Raw genomic sequence first — 20,442 nt, forward strand, 5'->3', positions numbered from 1 at the left:
ACTTCCATGCCAAGCAGACAGTGGGTGCGTTGCTGCAGCTGGCTGACTCTGGGACTTGTTGTTTGCAAGATTGCACGCACTCCAATCAGGTGGTATCAAAAAATTTGCTGCTTCAGGCTTTTATGAAAGTGGACTCCCACCACGAACCTGGCTTTATGAATTGGAAATGTTTTATTCTTGGGTGCTTTTGTGATGAAAGTAATAAAATTAGCACTACAGCTGTTCCAGTCGGTGCTTGCAGTTGGAGCAAAATAGGAATGGTCACAGAAGCTTTATTATTCTTCTAGATCTGTTAATTTGGCATCTTTCTGGAGCATTAATTCCAGATTTTTCCTGACAAATAATTTGATTCAAAAGCATTTGATTCTGTTAGGGAGGTTTGTTGGATTTCAGAAGTGTGTATGCTGGTATTTGTATTTCTCTTTCTATACGTCTTCATTCTCAAATGTACTTGGTTCCTCCTCGGGGAACAAGTAACTTCATGGAATTCATGCAGTCAGGATGCCACACCTCAGGCTCTACAAATCCAACTGAAAAATACTTATTTTCATATGTTACAGATGAACTTCCTATTAAAGTCTGGTAGTTTGGTTGGGTATTTTTTTTGTCAGGACAGTAGTTCTTCCTTACTGCTACTGAAAAATAATTTCATTGCTTTTAGAGAATGATTCATTAGCATGTGGTTTGCATTTGCAGGAAGCCAGTCTTGTAGAGACCACATTCCTGATGCGTGTTTGCTTTACAAACGTGAAATGCAGATGTCTTCCTTGTACAAGCAACTCCGAGGAGTCTGTCTGGGGCTGCCAGGCTGGGGGCTCGAGATAACAACCCACCCAAGGCTGGCACTGGCACTTTGTCCTCGCAAACCAGCAGGCTGTCTGTGCTGTCCCTCTGTGCCACAATCCCTCTTGTCACAGGCTTCTGAGATGGGAAGGAGGGAGGGAGGAAGGGCAGCACCGCCTGGGCAGCCTTTGTTCTCCAAGGGTCACGTCGCTGGTGAAGTCGAGGAAGATGACGTACCAGACCTTACACAGCATGAGCTAATGCTTCAGTTCATCTAGGGGAAAAAAAAAAAAAAAAAAAAGAATTTTTAAAAATTAAAAAAGAATTTAGTAAGCAGATGTTTGCTGTGTATTTTACTATCAGTGCATCAAAATAATTACACTCTACCTTCAAAGAAATAAAGCTTCTAATCAGTATTAGAGTTTTGGGGTTTTTTTAGCACAGTTCATGATATTTAATTTCTCTGGCAACAAGTTTCCGTAAGTCTTGTCATCTGAAGCTTTAGTCCCCCTCCTATATATACCAAAACCACCAGGCAGGGCGATGCAGTGTTGCTTCTCAAACAGTGGCAGTGTCCAGTGATAACCAGAAGGGCACCAAACCAAGGATCTGCCCCTTTTTCTTCAAATGAAATCAGGTAAGGACCTTGAAGGGCACTGGGACTGGGAATGTTGCTTGACCACAAGCGCCAGCAAAAGCTTTTAAATAAAAGCAAATTACGCCTACTTTACCTCTGGCAAGACTTGTGTGTGTTAGTAGCAGCCATAGCATGACTGCTATCATCCATCAGCACCGCGATTAGTTAGAAAATCCTTGGAAAAAAACATAAGACAAAGAGCAAAAATAAAAAAAAAAAAAAAAAAAGGATTATTTGAACATTGAAAAGTACTCTTTTATTACTGGGATTTCTTAGTGGCCAGCAAAATGGATAAATCAGAAAGCAGAGGTGGGTAAGAGCCATTAACCCCCCAGTTGTGTTATGTGTTGGGGTTACACCAGTTTGGCTCGATGAACCAACCGTCCAGTGCTGACAACTGCCCGAGCAGGACCGGAGCAGTGTCATGTGGCAGGAATAGGTCAGTTGTGTTGTGAAACTGAACCTCTTCGGTGGGAAAGATTTAGAAGAGTAATGCATGTGCTGCCCTTAGGTGTGCAGAGCCTGCCTGTTTTGTAGCAGGAGCAACCATTGCTTGTTTTTCCTTCCAGGGTTGCGTTGGGGTTGCTGTGTGTCTGTGTTACCAGTACATCGGATCTTGTGATTCACCTGTATCAGGATTCAAGAAGGCTTATGGCTTTTCAGCTGATAATTGGAACTGACAGCTTCTCTAGGGAAAAACAAGGAGCTCTTCCTGCAGCTGGGATGGAAGGAGCTGTGATTTCTATATGTATAGTAGAGAGAGAGGTGCTATGGTGATAGCGTGTCTTGGAGCGTGGGAGGTAGAGCCCTTCAGAACATCAGGGTGTTTGAATGCAGAATGTGCAGACCACTGGCCTTGCCCAGGTGCTCCCTGGCACACAGAGGAGTGAGGAGACAGGGGTTGTGAGCCTTCTGAATCCCCCTGGAAGAGGTCTCTTGTTTGCAAGAGACCTGCTTGTTTGAACTCCATGGGCCTGATAAAGGCATGAAGGGGTCGAGAGGCAGGTTGAAGGTCCAGATGCCTGTTGTCTTGGTGGGTATGAGCCTTTTTGTGCTAGGAGACCAGCCTGTTTTCTTCTGAAGTAAGCAGATACATAGAAGCAAAGGAGAATTTGTTTGCTTGCACCCTTTGTAGCATGACTTTAAATGTTGTATTCCAGTATTCTAGAGGGGGCTCATGCTAGCACAGACTGTGCTAGTGCTTGCCAGGAGTCCACGTAATGCAAGCAGCTCAGCGTGGAAATAGTCCCTGTCACAGGAGCTTTCCATCTTCCTATTCCAGTCCAGCATATAACTTTCTTCTCTACAGTGAAGGCTGGGGAAACTGTTTTGGTTTTTTCCCCCTTCCCTTTGCTGTCAGAGCGTGCCTGCCTTTGCAGCTTGTCCTTGCTTCTCCAGCACAGTAAGGGGTACCTCTCTGCCCCATGGTGCCTACTCTGCAAGGACCCCCATCCCAGTCTGGTCTGGGCCTCGCAAGTGGCAACCACTTGAGGACTGGGTGTGAGGCTTCTATGAAGAATTAAGCTAATCTAGTGAATTCTTGATTCCTCCTTCCCTGTGCTGTTGTGAGTAAGTATGTGAGTTAGTTTGGATACATCCATTTGGTTCATTCTAACCTCTATATTGCAGATGCACTGGCTGTGAACGTTATACTTTAATGGGAATTGAGTATCACTGGAGTATTGTACTGAATTTGTAAAACTTATTAGTCTTATAAGATTTTAGTCCTAAGCAGAGGTGTGACCTCAAAATATGCCTAACTTGACTTTTTTTTTTATTTTATTTTCCACCTAGGTATCACATGCTGTTGCAAAACTAGTATTAGTTAGTTTCCACTGGCAAATCTCAGAGATTTTGGAAAGGTAAGTGTAAAATAGTCCTATCTCTTCTGTGCTCAGTGCTTTTCCCCCTTGCTTTGCAAGAATGCTTAGGGTGGTCTGTCAGTGTCTTTTTGACAAGCATCTTTGAACCTGAAAGCAGGCTGTACAGTCCATGCCAGGGAGTAGACGAAAAACACTGTTTTGTTGAGGCTGCATTGCCTGTAAGAAATTTATAAACAGGGAGAGGGTGGTGGTGGCAAATGTCTTTCAGTCTGAGGAATTATTGTCATGCTGGGAACCCTGTAGATGAATTTAGCTTAAACTTTGAGATAACAGATTGAGAGGGCTGCATCTATATTTATTTGTTATAACAAATATAAAGATAACGTATGTTCTGTTTTTGAACATATGAACCATAAATCATAAAGGAGCACTGAACCTATGCTGATATATTCTTTAGGATTACATTCATATTGAAGTTTTTGCTCCTTCTGAACATAAGTGATGGTTTTTTTCCAAGCTTACTGATGTTTGGAGAGGAAGAGAAGATGGGGTGAGAGAACTGACAAGTGCAGCCCCTTTGTTGCTTTGTCAGTGTCAGTGAAACAAAGTCCTCCAACTGCTTTGTAAAGGAGGGTTCGGACTCTGCCCAAGCGTGTACGGGAAGTGTGTCAGGAGGCACCGCTGTCTGGCAGCCCCTCCAGAAAATACTGGCTCAGAACTCAACATTGTCTGAAAATAGAGAGCGTATCAGTCTGACTCATTCTGCCATGCCATTTTTGGCCCTGTAGCCAGCAACTTCATCCAGAGAACGTATGGGAAATGCATCTCATGTATGGATGGTAACTGGCTGGTTGGTTACCATGCATCCTCTGAAAGCATTTCTCTGGGGAATGTGGAGGGTGGGATTCCTGCATGGCAGCTCAGGGTGATTTTGCAGGTCAACTGGTGAGGTTTAAACAAGAGGAAGTTTGGGGAAGGATTCACTTCTGAAGCTGTGACTTTGCAAGTTGCTGTCCAGTTGATTTGACCCTCTGTCTTGGTGCAAATTGATATTATCAAATGAAAGATCTCTAATATGACTTAAAAGTGCTAATGGGAAGGGAGGATTTACAGCACAGTCACAACAGTGATGCTGCTATTTCTGAATTCAGTGGTGATTTTGTTACTGGAGCTACAAACATTCCTCTGCAATGGAAATCACAAACAGCAAAACATTTAATTCTAAGGCTACTGATAGACAGCTTCATATGCCTAAGAGGTGATAATCTGTCACAGAGTAAATACTTAACCAGATAATAGACTGGAGTCAAAGTGAGACCTAGCCAGCATAGCTTGATTTTACAAAGGAGTAGGAGACAGACAGGCTGTTCACTGGAGTGTGTTATTATGGGCAGTGCCTTAGGACTGCTCTGGAAGTGTGGGTAGAAGACCTTAGCTTCAAAAGTAATTTGCTGGGGGGAGGGAGAGAGTTGTAGAAAAATATTCATCAAGGAGCATGAAGGAAATGTTAATCCATTAGGGGAAGAAGTGTTGTTCCTGTCTCTGATTTTGAAGAAACTCTCATAACGTTTTGTTGATGAGAGTTCAGCTCACTATGTGAAGGAGCCTCACACAGGACACATTGCCACTTTCCTTGTTGAAACCTACCCTGCCATTTGCACAGACCTTCTTATTTATTCGGGTGAGAAGGATCAATTTAACAAAGCAAAACGTATTCAGAAATTGATTTGATCATTCTTCCATTGCCCTTTCAGGCACAAGTCTAATGCTGCCCAATTGCTAGTAGAAGCACGAGTTCAGCCCACCTCATCCAAACATGTAAGTATGCTAACTATTTTGGTCTGTTCCCTTGGCAGACACCTCTGACCCACCTCATCAGAGGATTGCATTACTAATGGCATAGTCTGTCCCGTATTAACCCTTTGCAGACTCGGGTCCAATGCCCTAACTCGATCCTGGGTTTACTTTTTGAATGAGAATGCATTCAAGGGGTGTCTAACATTTAAAGAGCAGCTTTGCTATTGTCTTGCAGGTAGCGTTCAAGAATTGCTTGCCTCAAGAAAATTGAGCTCATTTTTTTTGGCATGAGCGATGGTACACAACGGAAGGAGCAGAGAGCATGGGCTTGGCTACCTCTTCCAATTCTGTTCTCTGTAAAAGACACTCCAGGGACGCTCTGGCTGCACAGAGCGAACAGAGCTTGTCTGTAGCTGGAACAGAGATTTTTTAAAATTTATTTTTCCTAAGATGACTTCGGCTACACTGCTCTGCTCAGGGATGCTTAAGCCAAATCTCCCAGTGGTGTTGCTGCTGAGCCAGTCAGTAGTGATATTTGAACCAACAGCCTGTATTTTGCAGCCAGGGCTGCACAGATCTTTAGATACTTCTTTTTTCCCCCTTTAAATAGAAACTTCCTGTTGCATGTTTACAGGTTTCATTCACAGTGGGTGGCTTGGTATAATCCACAGTTACCCAGGAACACATTGCCATGTGTCAGATTTTGAGTGATAAAGTATTACATCTGAGAAACACTCTTTGGCTTGGGGGGGAAGGGAGATTTTAAAAGCCTGATTTGGCATCTGAGCTGACTTGTAACTAGCAGAGAGTGAAAATGCTAAAACAGCTGACAGGAGTAAGCTTCATGGACTCAGAATAAATTATCTGCTTAGAGTCTAGAAAAAAATCTTTGTCGTTTGACATACCTGCGAATTAGTCCATGTATTTTGAGATTTGTCCGAATCTTGTGCTGGTTGTCACTTAAGTACTCTCTACTGCAATGGTTAGTTCATTTTGGGAAGAAAGATACTACAGTTAAAAGGTTAGTGTAAGACTTGACAAACCTGGTTTGGTAGGCAGTTTGTAACAGTTTTTTTGTATGTGCTAGGGCAGGTTGCTCCGTGCTTTGACTCCTTGCGCAGAAGGATGATTTTTTGGGGGCAGATTCTCCCACTGAGTGTCTGTAGAGCAAGTGACCCTACAGAGAGAATCTGCAGTGGTGAGCTCAGAGGGACAGCTTGTGAAGGTTGGAGGCAATGCGCTGGCTGTTCAAGTTGAGCAATGGCTGTAGGGGATCAACACAGCAGCAGACGCGGTGGATCTTGTTCTGGTCCATAAGTGAGGCCACTTAGAACAAGGTGGCATTATTTCCTTTTCCGTGTGGCCATGCTGTAAAGCAAGCCCTGTTGGTCATGTGGCTGCGTATCCTCCTGCTGCTGCTCCCCAGAGCCAGGCATGGAGACTGATTGCTGTCTCCCACAGACTTCTCGAAGGGTACCAAAGCTTTAAGTAGATAAAAAGTGATTATATGACTTCTCTGTGAAAGGAGAAATAGGAAAGTAAGCTCCTGCTGTGACAGCTTTGTAGACCTTCTGGTGATGGTGTGCTAGACCTAGTTCTTCAGGTCCCAGGGGTGAGCTGAGGTGTGTTGGAGGCTAGAGCTGTTGTCTGGGGATTAGTTCTGCGCTCCCCAAGGGGAGATCCAGACTGCTTCCCAGTGGTTTGGTGAAGCAACAGCAGAATTATGCCTGACTTGAAACAAACCCTCTAATCCTTTTCAGCTGAAGGGATGACGCCTGCTTTGCCAAATGTAGCATAGGCAGAAGATCAGAGATGTGAGAGGATGGTCTGAGAACTCCCTTTCCTCTCTGTATAGACACTCTACACGCTGCACCTTCAGTTGCCTCTCCTCTTACCCAAAATCATTGTCCAGTAAAAGGGCACTGCTAAACCTGCTTCCAGCTACAGCTGCCCTTCAGTGCCTGCGGAACAGTGGTAGAGGCTGACCCAGCTAACAAAGAATATCAGTCAATTCAGGGAAGGACTAACACAATGATGTGTTTTTGTATTTTTCAAACAAGGTGAGAGTAAGAACCAGAAGGGTAAAGATGAGTTCTGGGTAGCACTAGATTATAGTCAGGAGCTGTTCAGTGACCATCAATCTGTTGTGCTCCGTGAGATTAAAGAGGTTCTTGTGAAGGACTGACTGTCAGAGCAGGGCAGCACCCCAACACACCAGCTGCTTGTGAACCTGTTCTGGGCTGGAGCTCAGCTGGGACCATTGTCACCATGAAGGCCATGCAGGTGCCTGTGGGTGAGGTGAGAGTACTCGGGGAGAGCTGGGATGCTGTCACTGTAACGCTGACTTGTCTCTCTCCCAGGCAATGGTACATTCCTCCCATCACTGCGCAGTGTGCATGCAGTTTGTCCGGAAGGAGAACTTGCTCTCTCTGGCCTGTCAGCACCAGTTCTGTCGCAGCTGTTGGGAGCAGCACTGTACAGTGCTCGTCAAGGATGGTGTAGGAGTTGGTGAGTTCAAGGTGGATGTGGTACCACGTCTGTATTTGCCACATTGGCCATTCTGATGATGACTGGCTGAATTGGCCTAAAAAATCTCAGTAAGGATTCCATGCTCAGTAATGCAGCATGGAATACGTACTTGTGCCAAACTTAATATGAACTAGTGGTCTTACCTGAATCCCTGGTTAGCATTGGTATACCACCAGGACAGTGCTACCCCTGCCTAAGAAAACGTGCAGGTCCATAGATCCTTTTGGTATTTTTCTCCCTCTCTGATCTAAAGAGCCTGACTGTAACAAGTTAAAAGCTGCAAATCTGCTGCATTTTGAGTTTGCGTCTCTCATTATGTGTTGTTGCACTGCCCCCGGAGTGCCTGTGGATGCAAACATCTGCTCCCTTTGTGTTGGGTAGAAGCCAGTAGTTGCCAGAGTTGCTCTGGGCTTTCCCAAGCCTGTCCTTCATGCTGGCATGGCAGTAACATACAATTTTCTACTTTAAATACCTGACCTTGCAAATACTGGTCGAGGCACTTACTGCTCCGGGATGCACATGTGTCCTGTCGTCTTTTGGTGAAGACAGTTGGGCTTGAGCTTTTCAGCAGCCCTGATAGATTTGTTTCACAGTTGTGTCCCTCTTGCCACAACAACAGATGGCACCTAGGAAACTGTGCTGAATGCTCTCTGTGCGTTGGCTCCTTAGTGTAAGTTGCACTGTGCTAAAACGTTGCTTTTTCTTCTCAGGGGTTTCCTGCATGGCTCAGGACTGCCTGCTTCGGACACCAGAAGACTTTGTGTTTCCATTGCTGCCTAGTGAAGAGCTGAAAGACAAATACAGGCGCTACCTCTTCAGGGACTATGTGGAGGTATTGTTTTTCTCAATTTTAAAATATTCTGGGTGGATACACCTGTGGACATTTTTTTTTTGAAGTGTCTTGCATCTTTGATTAGAAACGCAGTAATTGCAGCAAAATTGTCCCTCATAAACATCATGTGGCTGTTCCTGTAGGACGGCCTCACTGACAAAACGCTCTAGCAGGTTGCCAAAGTAAATTCTGTTGTAAGGTCAACCAGTAACTCCTTGGCTGGTGCTTGGCTCTTGTCCTGAAGCTGAATTCTCAGTGTTGCAGCTGAGAACTTCAAACTTCGATCTGAGTTTTAAAGTCCTTTTTGCTCTTGCATAGATATTTTAGGCTCTGAAAAAAAAGTCACTCAGCGTAGCCCAACTGAGCTGGCTTGCTTAATAACATTTTATGTGAGGTTTTGGGAAATTAAAGTAGAAATTGTAAGGGTTAAATGTGCAGGAAGTATTCTGGTAACTGCAAACAGACTGGGAATACTCAAGAAGCACCAAAGCACCACAAAAGAGTGGTGTCACCTCTCTTCAATAAGACACGCTTTGGGAGGGAACAGCCACCACAGGAGAGCAGCTGAGTATGTTCTGGAACACAAGGAAAGTATGGGGAAAGAGCTCAAAGGGAGTAAAACAGTCTTGGTGGGGTCTTATGGTTCTGTTGCTGCACTTACTTGGTCTGTAACCCTCCATGTGAATTCTATGTTCTAGAGAAGCTGTAAGTCACTAACACTCCCTTTCCTAATGTGAAAAAGGTTTGTGTGCTCTGTTGGCTAAATCTGGTGGCAATTTTCACTGTCTTTTTCAAAAAGAAATACTGACTAGTGTATTTTTGAGGATAGGAGTGGTTAAACTTGAAGAGATAAAGGTAATGCTCTTCTGTGCCCACTGCTGATCTTACCACCTTGGTATGTTCACAGAGCCATTACCAGCTGCAGCTGTGTCCTGGTGCAGATTGTCCTATGGTCATACAGGTACAGGAGCCAAAAGCCCGGCGAGTGCAGTGCAATCGTTGCAATGAGGTCTTCTGGTAAGAAACAGAGAAGGTTAAAGATCATGGGGAAAGTGTGTGCTGTCCTCAGAGCTACTCCATTTGCTTGCCAGCGGGTTCAGTGTGTAGAAGCATCTCAAATGCTTTGCTAGAGTCATTTGTAACTTGAGTTAGCTTGAGTAATTGGACACTTGGGGTCTGACTTCTGCAGGTGGTCAGCCCTCCCCTCGCTCTCTGCACTCCTTGGGAGTTGGATGTTCTGACAACCAGGGAATGCAGAGCTTAAGTAATGAAGGGGTTACAAATCTTCTGTTCTCGTATTTTGGCGAGGTTACAAATTTTGGTACAGACATAGTGACTGGTAGAGATTCTCATAATGGATGTGGAGGCCTCACCACTGTCTGCTGGTATTGAGTTTTTAAGTTTATTACACGTATTTGACTCCCAGAGCATCTGGTGTGTTTTGAGGCTCATGAGAGAATAACTTTCTGCTGAACAGGAAAGCTATAAGTGTGTATGGGAGCAGAAAAAAAAGACAGCTTGCCGGGCTGCTGAACTGTCTCCTGCTCCTGGGTCTCCAGTATCACTCCTCAATCATGTTGAGGATATCTGTTGAGCACAACACAACTGTTTTAGAGACCCAGATTCCCTGTATCTGCATGCAAATGGCCCTTCCTCACCTGGGGCTGGTATGGTTGTACTAATGCAGGTGCCTGGTATCTACCACTGCAGTCAGGCTACTTGTAAAGCTGCTGGTATCCCCCCGGCCTCTGCAGTCATGGGTAGGTCTAGGGAGGGATGTGTCAGCCCTCAGACACGGGATTTGTCACAGAAGGCCTTGGTTCTATTTCATCCTGACTCTGGTTTCTGCACGAGAGGGTGGGGGTTTATTGAAGTTCAGCCTTGGTCTTTGCACTCTAGTAATACACAAGTGCATTTGCGCCCCTTTGATTTTGGTCATCGGGAAAACCTCAATTCTTGAGTCACTTCCTTGGAAATCGATACATCTTATTTTCTTTTTTTTTTTTCCCTGTTAAGCTTTAAGTGTCGGCAGATGTACCACGCACCCACAGACTGTGCTACCATTCGGAAATGGCTCACCAAGTGTGCAGATGACTCCGAAACAGCCAACTACATCAGTGCTCACACTAAAGATGTAAGGACAAGCACTTGCATGTTTTTTCTTGTCCTCTAATCCTGCCTGGGAAGTGAGATACAATTCTATACATACGTAGCATTGTATGCTGCTTTTTCACAGACTGCAGGTTCTCACAGCTCCCTGGAGACTGTGATATTACACGACTGAATGCCATGGGAATGCTTTGTGTGGGAAGTCCAGCTGCCCTCCTGCAGCAAGGACCTTATTCCAGACCTGGTGTGAGTGACTTTGGCAGCCAGGCGTGCTGCTTTCCCGTAGGCAAAAGGATTGTGGCTCCTTTGAAATGATCAGTGAAGATACATTTAAAAAGGGAGGAGAGAGTGTCGTAAGTGCAGAGTCAGTAGCAAATAAGGCACTTCTGGGGTTTAAACCTGAACAACTGTGTTAAGGTTAAAGTCTTAATTTGGCAAGGACAACAAAACAGGGTAGATGGAAGTCTGTAAATGAGACATTGAAGTACTTCTAGTAGCTTTAGAGCCAAAAAAAATAAATAGTATTACATCTTGTGCACTCTAGTCCACTTATAGGAATATCTTTATAAGTTATAGATATGCTACCTTTGTCCTCTAGATTAGCTGTCTGCAGATGGGAAGTTTTGATGTCTTTGGGGGATTTTGTAGCCTGACTTCAAAACAGTTCTTAGCTGGTGTTTGTTCTACCATAGCTAATGACAACTGTGACAGTGCTAATTAGCCCAAGCCTCGGTTGTGTTAGGAAAGTGGGTAGTTAGACGAGAGATCTTAAGCTCCCCTCTTTCTCTGGAGAAGGTGTCAACATGTGGTGGCATTGTTTCTGCTGTGCTCTCTTGTAGAAGTAAGGTTCTATTATATTGTGCATTGCACTGGCATACATTTTGCCTGCCATTAAATTGTATAAAAAGCAGCAAAGCTCAATTCCTTCTTTGTACCTATCCAACCCAAAAAGTGTAACTGAACTTAAGGCTGCGGGGCATCAGCGGACTGCAGATGGAGCGAAGGGGGCAATTACAGTAAACTTGTTTTCTGGAGCAAGTGGTCCAGTGCTGCAGTGTAACTTCCCTGGCTTTGCCTTTCTGCCTCCTTTTTAAATGGAGCTGTCAGGAATTGGTGGGAAACACGGTGTATATGTATATGTTCTCATGTACATGTATGCATATTTTTAAAAAAGTAGGAGGGGAATAATCATGCAAGTGTTGTCATTCTCCTGAAGGCTGCTAGAGACAGAGTTGGATCTAACAAATGCTTCTGTTTCCCCAGTGTCCCAAGTGCAATATCTGTATTGAAAAGAATGGAGGCTGCAATCACATGGTGAGCAATTCCCTGAACATCAGATCTTCCTTGTTATAAGCAGAAAAAAAATTTCCCCCACTTTCCACTAACCAGTGCCTCCTGTCTCTTCTTTTTCAGCAATGCTCCAAATGCAAGCATGGTAAGTAGGATTTGGAAGCAGTTTTCTCTGCTGTGTGTTAGTGATGATGTTCTTTTCTTGCTGTTTTTGTGATATGAAGACAAATTGTGAATATTGACTGAAATATTTTTCCCCCTGGTAAAAGGTGAACAGGATATTAATTACAGGCTTGTGTGTGATAGCTTTGTTTTTATTTTTTTTCACTGGCTGTGATCTCAGCTGGGTTCTGATTCAGTGCTGGTTTGGCTCCCTTTCCCTGAGATGTCCATTGTATAGAGAAATCTCCATCTCTGTCACAGTATTAACAGTGGAATCCATCTCAGAGGAGAGTAGTAAATGCTTTCCATGTAATTGTATTTGTCATCAGCTGAAAATACTGGCAGAACTGAGCCATTTACTTAGATCAGCTTAAGTCCTTCTGCTTAGTGATGGAAATAATGAGCTTTGACCCAGATGAAACTGCAGGAGCTGTGAATTGTTCTGCGTAACATTATCTGTTGGACTTCTCAGTCCACCCCTGTGCAATTAGCAGCCTGAGTGTCTTTGGCCCATTGTGCGGTCCTACAAAATGACAGCCTGTTCTTGCACTTATCTTTTCATGGCAGAAATAATTTCTGTTGCCTTGGAGTGAGATAGTTTGTATTCAGCCTTCTGAGTTAAGTGTGCCGGCAGGAAATATTATAACATCAGAACTTAATTTGGAAGATGATTAAAGATTACTGTCCTCTCTCATTTCCTTTGCTTTGGGGTCCTCAGCAGCACTGGACGTGATTTGATGGAGCTCTGTGACAAGGGTGAGCAGGCAAGTGCCACGGTACCATGGTGACTAGCACTCAAGAAGGCTGGTGAACTCTGGAAATACAAATTTCAGTCTCTTATTATGCGTTGCGCAGAAGTGATTCCTGTTGTAGCAATTTAATCTCCATCTTTTTTCCTTCCCAGCAGAACACTCACAGCCTCGCCCTGAAATCAGGAAACTGTCACACGGGTTTTGCTATTGCTCTCTTTCCTCCACTTTATTCCCAATTCGGTGGCTCCTAACTTGTAGTGTCATAAACCACTGATACCTGGGGTTACCTGGGTGGTTCCCCTCTGAAGAGAACTGAGGCTAGACTTTCTTTTGTATGAGTTCCTTCACTTTTGGATTTGCCTGTTCCTGTTTCATTCGGCTAGAGGTCTGCATGGGGCAGTGTGCCAGTGGTGGGGAGGATGTTGCTCACAAATAAGATTTCAGCCTTCGCCTTCTTTAATCTAGAGTGGTGGCCTGTGCAGAGCACATACACAGCTCTGCCCCTTGCTCTTAGTGTACAGGATGCAGCACTGCAGGATTTACTTTCCACAGTTGCACGGGAGGCTGTACAATTAAAATCTTCAAGACAGGCTGGTATTTTTGGCTCGCTGTTGTGTTCTGTTATGCAAGATGATACAAAATATATGTGTTTCTTGGCTTAGCAGAAGTATCTGAAAACAGATGGGCTGTGTCTCCTGAAGGTTTTCTTTCTTGGAAGTTTTTTTCCGTGCATCACAGTGGGTTTTTTCACTGTTTTCTGCAGATTTCTGCTGGATGTGTCTGGGAGACTGGAAGACTCACGGCAGCGAGTACTACGAATGCAGTCGGTACAAAGAGAATCCTGATATTGTAAACCAGAGTCAGCAAGCACAGGCCAGGGAGGCCCTTAAGAAGTACTTGTTCTATTTTGAGAGGGTAGGAGACATCTCCTTGGCCAGAGCTGCTGTAGCCTTTTAATGCTCCCTGCCTGGTGCAAAGGTCATTGCCAGCAAACTCCATGCAAGAAACTACCCAAAGAGAATCTGTGCAGAATTTTCAGGCCTTGTTGTTTTTTATTCCAAATCCTGCCTTGAGAGTCCCATCCAAACCAGTAATGTCCTACCCAAAGCAAATCATGCTCGCTCCTGTATTTCCTTGTGCTAGAGAAAATCAGTGTACTTGTGTGCCACTGTATTGTTTTCCTGTCGGCTGAGTGCTGCTGCACTACGTGGATATTGCTCCAAGCATTTCCTTCCAGGATTGGGGAACTCCAGTTCCTTGCAGTATGTCTTTATAGAGACAAATAGTAAATAAGTTCTGCCATGTTCAGTACTCCATTGACTGTGCCAAAGCTTTCCTAAATTTTCATGTAATCACCTTCTTAAAAGTTGCAGTCAGAGCACCTCTGTCCACACAGCAGGCTCGATGCACCTGGCCATACAGTGCAATCCTAGACCAGTATCTCTAGAAGAGAACATGGTAGAGGTTCAATGCTGCTGCATCTCACTTGTTTCCCCATTAAAATGAGTTTATTTTTCACACCATGAGCCAATTCCTGTGGTAAAATAAATGTGTTCGTTCCTGGCTCTCCAGACCAACAGGCTTTGGGAAATGGCCATGTTTACGATGTGCACATGGATTTTGGAGTTCACTGAGCCCATGTTAAATGTTAATTTAAACTCTTGACCTTTCGATAGAAATCCTTTAAGTAGGGGAATCACCGTTACTTTCCATCTTATTAGACACAAGGTAGTTGTGCAACCAGAGGGCATTCCTGCTCTGAAGAGCTGGGTTTGCTCGTTGCTGCTCTCAGTCTGTTGTATTCGACCTCCGCCACTTGCTACTGGAGGTGCTGCCTTGCTGTTCTTTCCCACAGCATGTCTTGCCTTGCTGGACTCCTGCCCCACTTCAATTTCTGCTTGCTAGAGCTTGTGCTTTTACAGCAGCAATATTCTGGTCTCATGCTGGTTTTTCTTTCCCCGTTTCCCCACCCCGACCCTTTGCAGTGGGAGAATCACAATAAAAGCTTGCAGCTGGAGGCACAAACGTACCAACGGATCCAGGAGAAAATCCAAGAAAGAGTTATGAACAATTTGGGAACGTGGATAGACTGGCAATACCTACAAAATGCTGCAAAACTACTTGCAAAGGTGAGTAATTGTGGCTTGTTTGGCACAGAGAAGAGAACACACACCAGAATACTAAATTCACAACACCAAGTGAGGAAGGGGATTTCAGGGTTGTGAGTATGTGGGGCAGCACCTCTGGTTTAGGACATGAAGTAGCCAAAAATCATCTGGAAGTGACCTCTGTTAAGTTAAAGTATAACTGCATAAGTTCTTCCAAGGAAGGTGTAGGAAGTTCTCCCATGAAGTGTCCTGTTCTCCTTGTCTGAAGGTAGCTTTTGAGCCTGAGGTGCTCACCTAAATGTGACTGTGCTGACTTCCAGGTCTGAGACTCTTGTCCTTCTTTTCTCTCTCTTCCTCCCACTCCCCGACAGTGTCGTTACACCCTGCAGTACACATATCCATATGCCTACTACATGGAGTCTGGTCCCAGAAAGAAGCTGGTAAGATGTTTTTGCTCTTTTTTTTTTGGCTGATAGCTTTTTGGGGTGTAGCTGGCAGCATGCTGGGCTGAATTCCAGAGCTTGGCAGGGGCTTGAATATTAGTCCTGAGTTAGAGGTAAGGACAGGACAAATAACAGGTAGTTTTGCACCTTTCCTCTTCACTTCAAGTTGACCAGCAGCTCAGTCCTCTGATACATTACATTGTTTTCCCAGGGCAGCACTTCACTAACAAGCAATTTATCCAGAATGTTTTGATGCTGGAAGTGTGCATTTGTTCCTTGGTAAGACTTATCACAGTGCTGTGGGCCATATTTCATGTGAAGAGCTGCTGGAGAATAGCTTTTCCAGCCCTGAATCAGGATGTAGCTTTGCTTTTTATTCCTGCTCTAAGTTCCTTGCTGGCTTGGAGCATCCCACGGACTGGACATGTCCAAAAATAGCCCTGGATTCACTGAAGAGGTTGTTTCTTTGACTTAGTTGTCCAGTAAAACCTGTTGTCCAGTGTCTCCCCGTAGCATCGTATGTGTTCTCTGAGGCTGTGGACAGATGTTCTTTTCTGGGTCCCACTGTGCCAGTGGAACAAGTTACTGCTCCCAGCAGTCGTTAACAGTCCCTCTGCTCTGCCTGCAGAGCTGCTCACGAGAGCATTTCCTGACCCGTTTATGGCAAAATGAGCTGAGTTAGGGAGGTATTTGTCACTTGCAGTGTTTTTAGGCTGACTGGGTTAATTTTGAGCGGTGCAGGTTGGGGAGCGCTTACGCAAGAAACTCCTGGAAGGGGAGATGCTGTGTAGCTGAAGGAGGAAGCACAAAGCTGCTCTGCCAGCACAGCTGTCAGCAGAATACGTTTGTCTGCTCCTCAAGCGTAGTGCGTGTGTATGAAACTGCTCCACTAAACTAGTTTCTTGTTGCTGTCTCTAATTTTACCCTTTACAGTTTGAGTACCAGCAGGCCCAGCTGGAAGCTGAAATTGAAAATCTCTCGTGGAAGGTGGAACGAGCAGACAGCTATGACAGAGGGGTGAGTGTTCTGCTTGCTTGAGCCTGGTGGCCAGATTGTTGGGCTTAACACTTCTGCAGGAGCTCTAAGGCAGTGAGTGAGAGTGCTGAGAAGCTAGATCCAGGATCTCCCCTTTAGCCAGTGGATGTTTAAGTGGTTCACTGCCTTATGGGAGGGAAGAGGAGGGGAGGGGAGGGCGGGCTGCAATGAGTCCTCCAGACTGAAACAGCACCAACAAAGCTCTGTAGGAGAATGCCTGTAGCCCTCTGGTGAAGAGCAGATTCCTTAAGTGTGTAGCTTTTTCGTCAGAGCAGGAGCCAGGCAACTGCAGAGGGAGCAAAAGGAAAAAGATCTGTGATCTTGTGATCCAGAGCATATGTGAAGCGTGAAGGTTGGTGCTTCTCAGACTGGGGCTGAGTCTCTCCCTAAAGAAAATGAGCTCCTCTCTGCGGAGTTCTGACAAATGCTGACAGATTGTACTTTCTGTTTTACCAGGACTTAGAGAATCAGATGCACATAGCAGAGCAGAGACGGAGGACCCTGCTGAAAGACTTCCACGACACATAAGACAGGAGGAAGTGACGAAGTGCAGGGGTGAGAGCAGCGAGTGAAGTGATGGCAGCTTCACCGGGATAAGCAGGCACTGCCTCTGGGAGAACACGGCCAAGGACAAAGCCACCCCTCCCCTTGCAAGTCAGACACATGCAAACACCACATCTTAGTCCAGTTTGTTCTCTTATCTTTCTGTTTCTGTTTCTGCCAGGCTAGAGGCCAGAGTTCAGATTGGCATATTTCCTGGGACATTTCCCTCCTGCCCTGGATGGTTTCAGAAGGGGAGGGAGTTTTTCTCTGAATGGCTGTTAATAGTATTAGATCATTACAATTTATGTAATTTTCAACGGTTGTACAATTATACAGACAAACCTTAGAATAACACACAACCCTTTTTAAAAATAAATTGGCAGTGGAGTGTTTTTCCTTAATCTGCTTGTAAATTTAATGGGCTTTTCCCCTTCTCCCTCTCCCTTCCTCTGACCCAAAAATCCTCCTAGGCACTGAAGGAGGTTACAAAACATCTCAGATTTCCCGATGCTCCTTTAAGCAGGCGCTGTAGCATTGGCGTTGCAGGAGGAGAGTGGCTGGTGTTAGAAGCAGCTGCTGCTGTGTCTGACCCCACGGTACCAGCAGTGGCCGTGCTTTAGGATGATTACATGTGACATCTCTTTTCTTGTAAATCAGCTGTGCAAAATCCTGCTGCGCAAACAACAGCAAACAACCAGAGGAATTGCAGGGGAGAGACCGAGTTAATACTGGGGGCTACACCTTGGGTCAGGTCAGATTCTGCGTTTGATGAATTTTAGGTCTTCCATGTAGATTTTTGCTTTACTTGTTTTTGTGGGGAGGGTGTTGTATTGCCAAAGTGAGTGATGAGGGAATAGTAGCATACAGTTGTTAATCAAGGCTTGGGGCTTTTGCAGAGTGAAACGATCCATGTTCTAACAGTGCCATGCTGCCTGGTAAAGATGATTTGTGCCTGCTGGGTAACATGGCTGAGAAAAATTGATCCTATTCATCAAGGTGAGACTGAACACCGCTACATTATGAGGAGGCAAGATTATGTACAACACACTCCCTGGCACACGTCGGCAATGTGGACGAGCACTTGAATACAGGTGCACTGCTTGTGCAGGGCCTGCACCAAGCCAGGCAGAAAATTAACTAGCAAAATTAATTTATTTGTATATTAGTATTGATACTGGTGGGGACTTATCAGAAAATTGATTGTTAGGAGCATGTGGAGCTTTTTTATTAACATTCTTTTTTCTAATGTAAAATATACACTAAAATAAAAATATGAAAACCTAGTTCATCTTAGTAGGGGTTAACATGAAAAAGGTTACTTAAAGGCTGATGCTTGCCCTGTTTGCTGCAGGGAGCAGGCCACGTGTTGAGGTTCCACAGGCACGTATGTCACCTGCAGCAGGAACACGCTGTTTGCAGCCAGTAAGGTGGAGCTGGAGCCTCTGATTTGAGGAGATCTTCACCTCTGCGGGGAACTCATGGGATTCTCTTCCATGCTGTATGTGGAAGTGTTGCCTTTGATGCATCCCTGTGTACTCTGTTGCTCTATATAATGTCACTTGACAAAGATTAAATTGGAGGGTGGGAGGGAAAAGTGCTGCATGTCAGAATAAGCTAACTCTGCTGTTGGAGCCTTTTTCATGTACCTGAGATGTGTGAACCAAGTATTTACAGCACGTGTAATTGGGCAGATGGATTTTAACAAGAGAAGTGAATGAGTTTAAAAGAGGAATAGCTGTCGCAGGAGCTGATCCTGTGGCCGTGCTTGGAAATTTTCAAACTGAAAGGCTTTTTCCCTCCCTCCCTCCCTTCCCTGGTGTGGGATGTATCCCCAGGGAATGGGGAAATGTACCTGCAAGAGGCTGCTGGTGCAGAGTGGGGGTTACAGCAGGCTGAGGGTCAAGCAGGGTTGCAGGGAGGTGGCTGGAGCCAGGGGCTGTGGGACAGGGGCAGGGAGGGAGTCCCTGGTTTCTGGGAGCGGTGGCTCCTTGTGTCCCTGCCCTGTCCTCTTCTGGCTCCCCTCTAGGCTGGAGCCACAGGGGTGGATACATCTTTGCTCCAACCGCTGTCTACAGAGTTCCTTTCCTCCTCTGCTCCAGCAGCAGCCTCTTTGTGCCTCCCTCGTGGTATATTCTAGAGGTTGTCTCTTCCTTCTTGTCCCCTCCCCAAAGGCCTGTTGAAGTCTGGGCACGCTGGGCCCAGGGGAAGGGGTGGCGCAGGGGGAGGCTCGCTGGGACCCAGCAGTGCATAGACCCAGTGTTTAAACTGTTCTTTGAAGATATAAGGTGCAAAGTACTAATTAGGATAAAAGCTGGTGCTCTTGTTGTCTAAACTAGCATAACACCTAATCTCTTTGCAGAACAGGTATGTGGAGTTTCCCTAGTCCTGCAGAGCTCTCGCTTCTGTCACATCGTTGTCCAGCTTCGAGCTAGATGAGAATGGGGTTTTGTCTCGCTGTCCTTCCCCGCCCCCATCCTTCCCTCCCTCCCTCTCCCCCACAACATGCTTTGCTATGAATCCCTGTTTGTAGGCGAGCCAGACCCTACAGCCGTGGCCAAACGTGCTGAGCTGCGTGGCTGAGGAACGGCGAGACGTATTGCATGGTGCAATCCCCAATTCCCTTACGGTTTCTGAAACCAGAGCCACCCTTTCTGCTGGTGGTGAAAGGTTTGCACTCACGGGTCCCATTTCTGTACTCTCAGAAAACAGCAGGACTGACCTGCTTGTGCAGCCCAGGCAGGTGACATTGGTGTCCTACAGAAAAGTCATCAATGTCCTACAGAAAGTCGTAGGCTCCAAGAGGAAACCTGTGGAGCACAGGGACCGTTGGCTCTTTGTGTGGAGTGACCGATGCTGCTCGAGGAGCAGGTGATGGGGAGGAAACGGGAGCTCCCAACACCAAAAAACAAGGCCAGTTTTTTCCTCCCTAAATAGTTGGGCGGCCCAGATCGAGCCAGCAAGGTTACACGAACGTAGGGGACTAGCAAATGGCTCAGGAGCTGTTAATCCTGAGGTACGAGATTCCCTTTGGTGCGTTACTGCTACAGGTGTGGAATGTTTGCTTTTTTTATTCCTTTTTCCACTCGTTTCCAGCTCCTGTGCCCACCTGACGCCTCTCCATCCTCACATCCGCTAACTCTTTTGATTTCAGCTTGGCTTGTGTTAGCGCATCGGCTGCTTCATCTCTAACACTCCTCAGGCTTCCCCCCCAAAAAAAAACTTCTAACAAAAAATAATTTTTTTTTTTTTTTTTCTACTGACGTGGTAAACTGCATGACTGCCGCTCCAAGGGGCTGGGGACAGGGGCGGCAGGAGGTTTCTGTACACTATAGTCTTGCACTCTCAAATTTTAGAACTTTTTAAGCGGGTGGGGTTAAAAAAAAAAAAAAAAATTGAAAAAAAAAATATAGAACTTTATTTTTAAAACGAGGTGCTTGTTCTGGGAATTCCCTTTCCTCGCTCTTTGCAGGCAACGCACAGGGATGACGGAAAACCCGCCCTGGAGAGGGTTTGCCAGAGGTTTGCCCTTGGTTTATTTGAAATAAATTGCGAATTTTTAACTTTTGAGGTGTCCCGGCTTTTTTTTGCGGGGAAAAAGG

At 45.4% G+C, this 20,442-nt stretch overlaps 1 protein-coding gene across 2 annotated transcripts in view; it reads left to right on the plus strand.

Annotated features, from left to right (window-relative positions):
- Nucleotides 1-17,244, plus strand: part of ARIH2 (ariadne RBR E3 ubiquitin protein ligase 2) — a 32,421-nt gene extending 15,177 nt beyond the window's left edge. For both annotated transcript variants that reach the window (XM_014946801.1, XM_014946802.1), the window contains 13 exons: nt 3,215-3,282; nt 4,998-5,061; nt 7,401-7,548; nt 8,280-8,401; nt 9,309-9,418; nt 10,418-10,535; nt 11,774-11,824; nt 11,924-11,945; nt 13,478-13,629; nt 14,700-14,843; nt 15,194-15,262; nt 16,199-16,282; nt 16,757-17,244. In XM_014946801.1, coding sequence (XP_014802287.1) covers nt 3,215-3,282; nt 4,998-5,061; nt 7,401-7,548; nt 8,280-8,401; nt 9,309-9,418; nt 10,418-10,535; nt 11,774-11,824; nt 11,924-11,945; nt 13,478-13,629; nt 14,700-14,843; nt 15,194-15,262; nt 16,199-16,282; nt 16,757-16,828 — 1,224 coding nt within the window. In that variant the 3' untranslated portion in view covers nt 16,829-17,244. The remainder of the gene's footprint in view (nt 1-3,214; nt 3,283-4,997; nt 5,062-7,400; nt 7,549-8,279; nt 8,402-9,308; nt 9,419-10,417; nt 10,536-11,773; nt 11,825-11,923; nt 11,946-13,477; nt 13,630-14,699; nt 14,844-15,193; nt 15,263-16,198; nt 16,283-16,756) is intronic.
- The last annotated feature ends 3,198 nt before the right edge of the window (nt 17,245-20,442 follow it).

This window comes from Calidris pugnax, unplaced genomic scaffold, assembly GCF_001431845.1.
Source record: "Calidris pugnax isolate Ruff unplaced genomic scaffold, ASM143184v1 scaffold81, whole genome shotgun sequence".
Taxonomy (NCBI): Eukaryota; Metazoa; Chordata; class Aves; order Charadriiformes; family Scolopacidae; genus Calidris; species Calidris pugnax.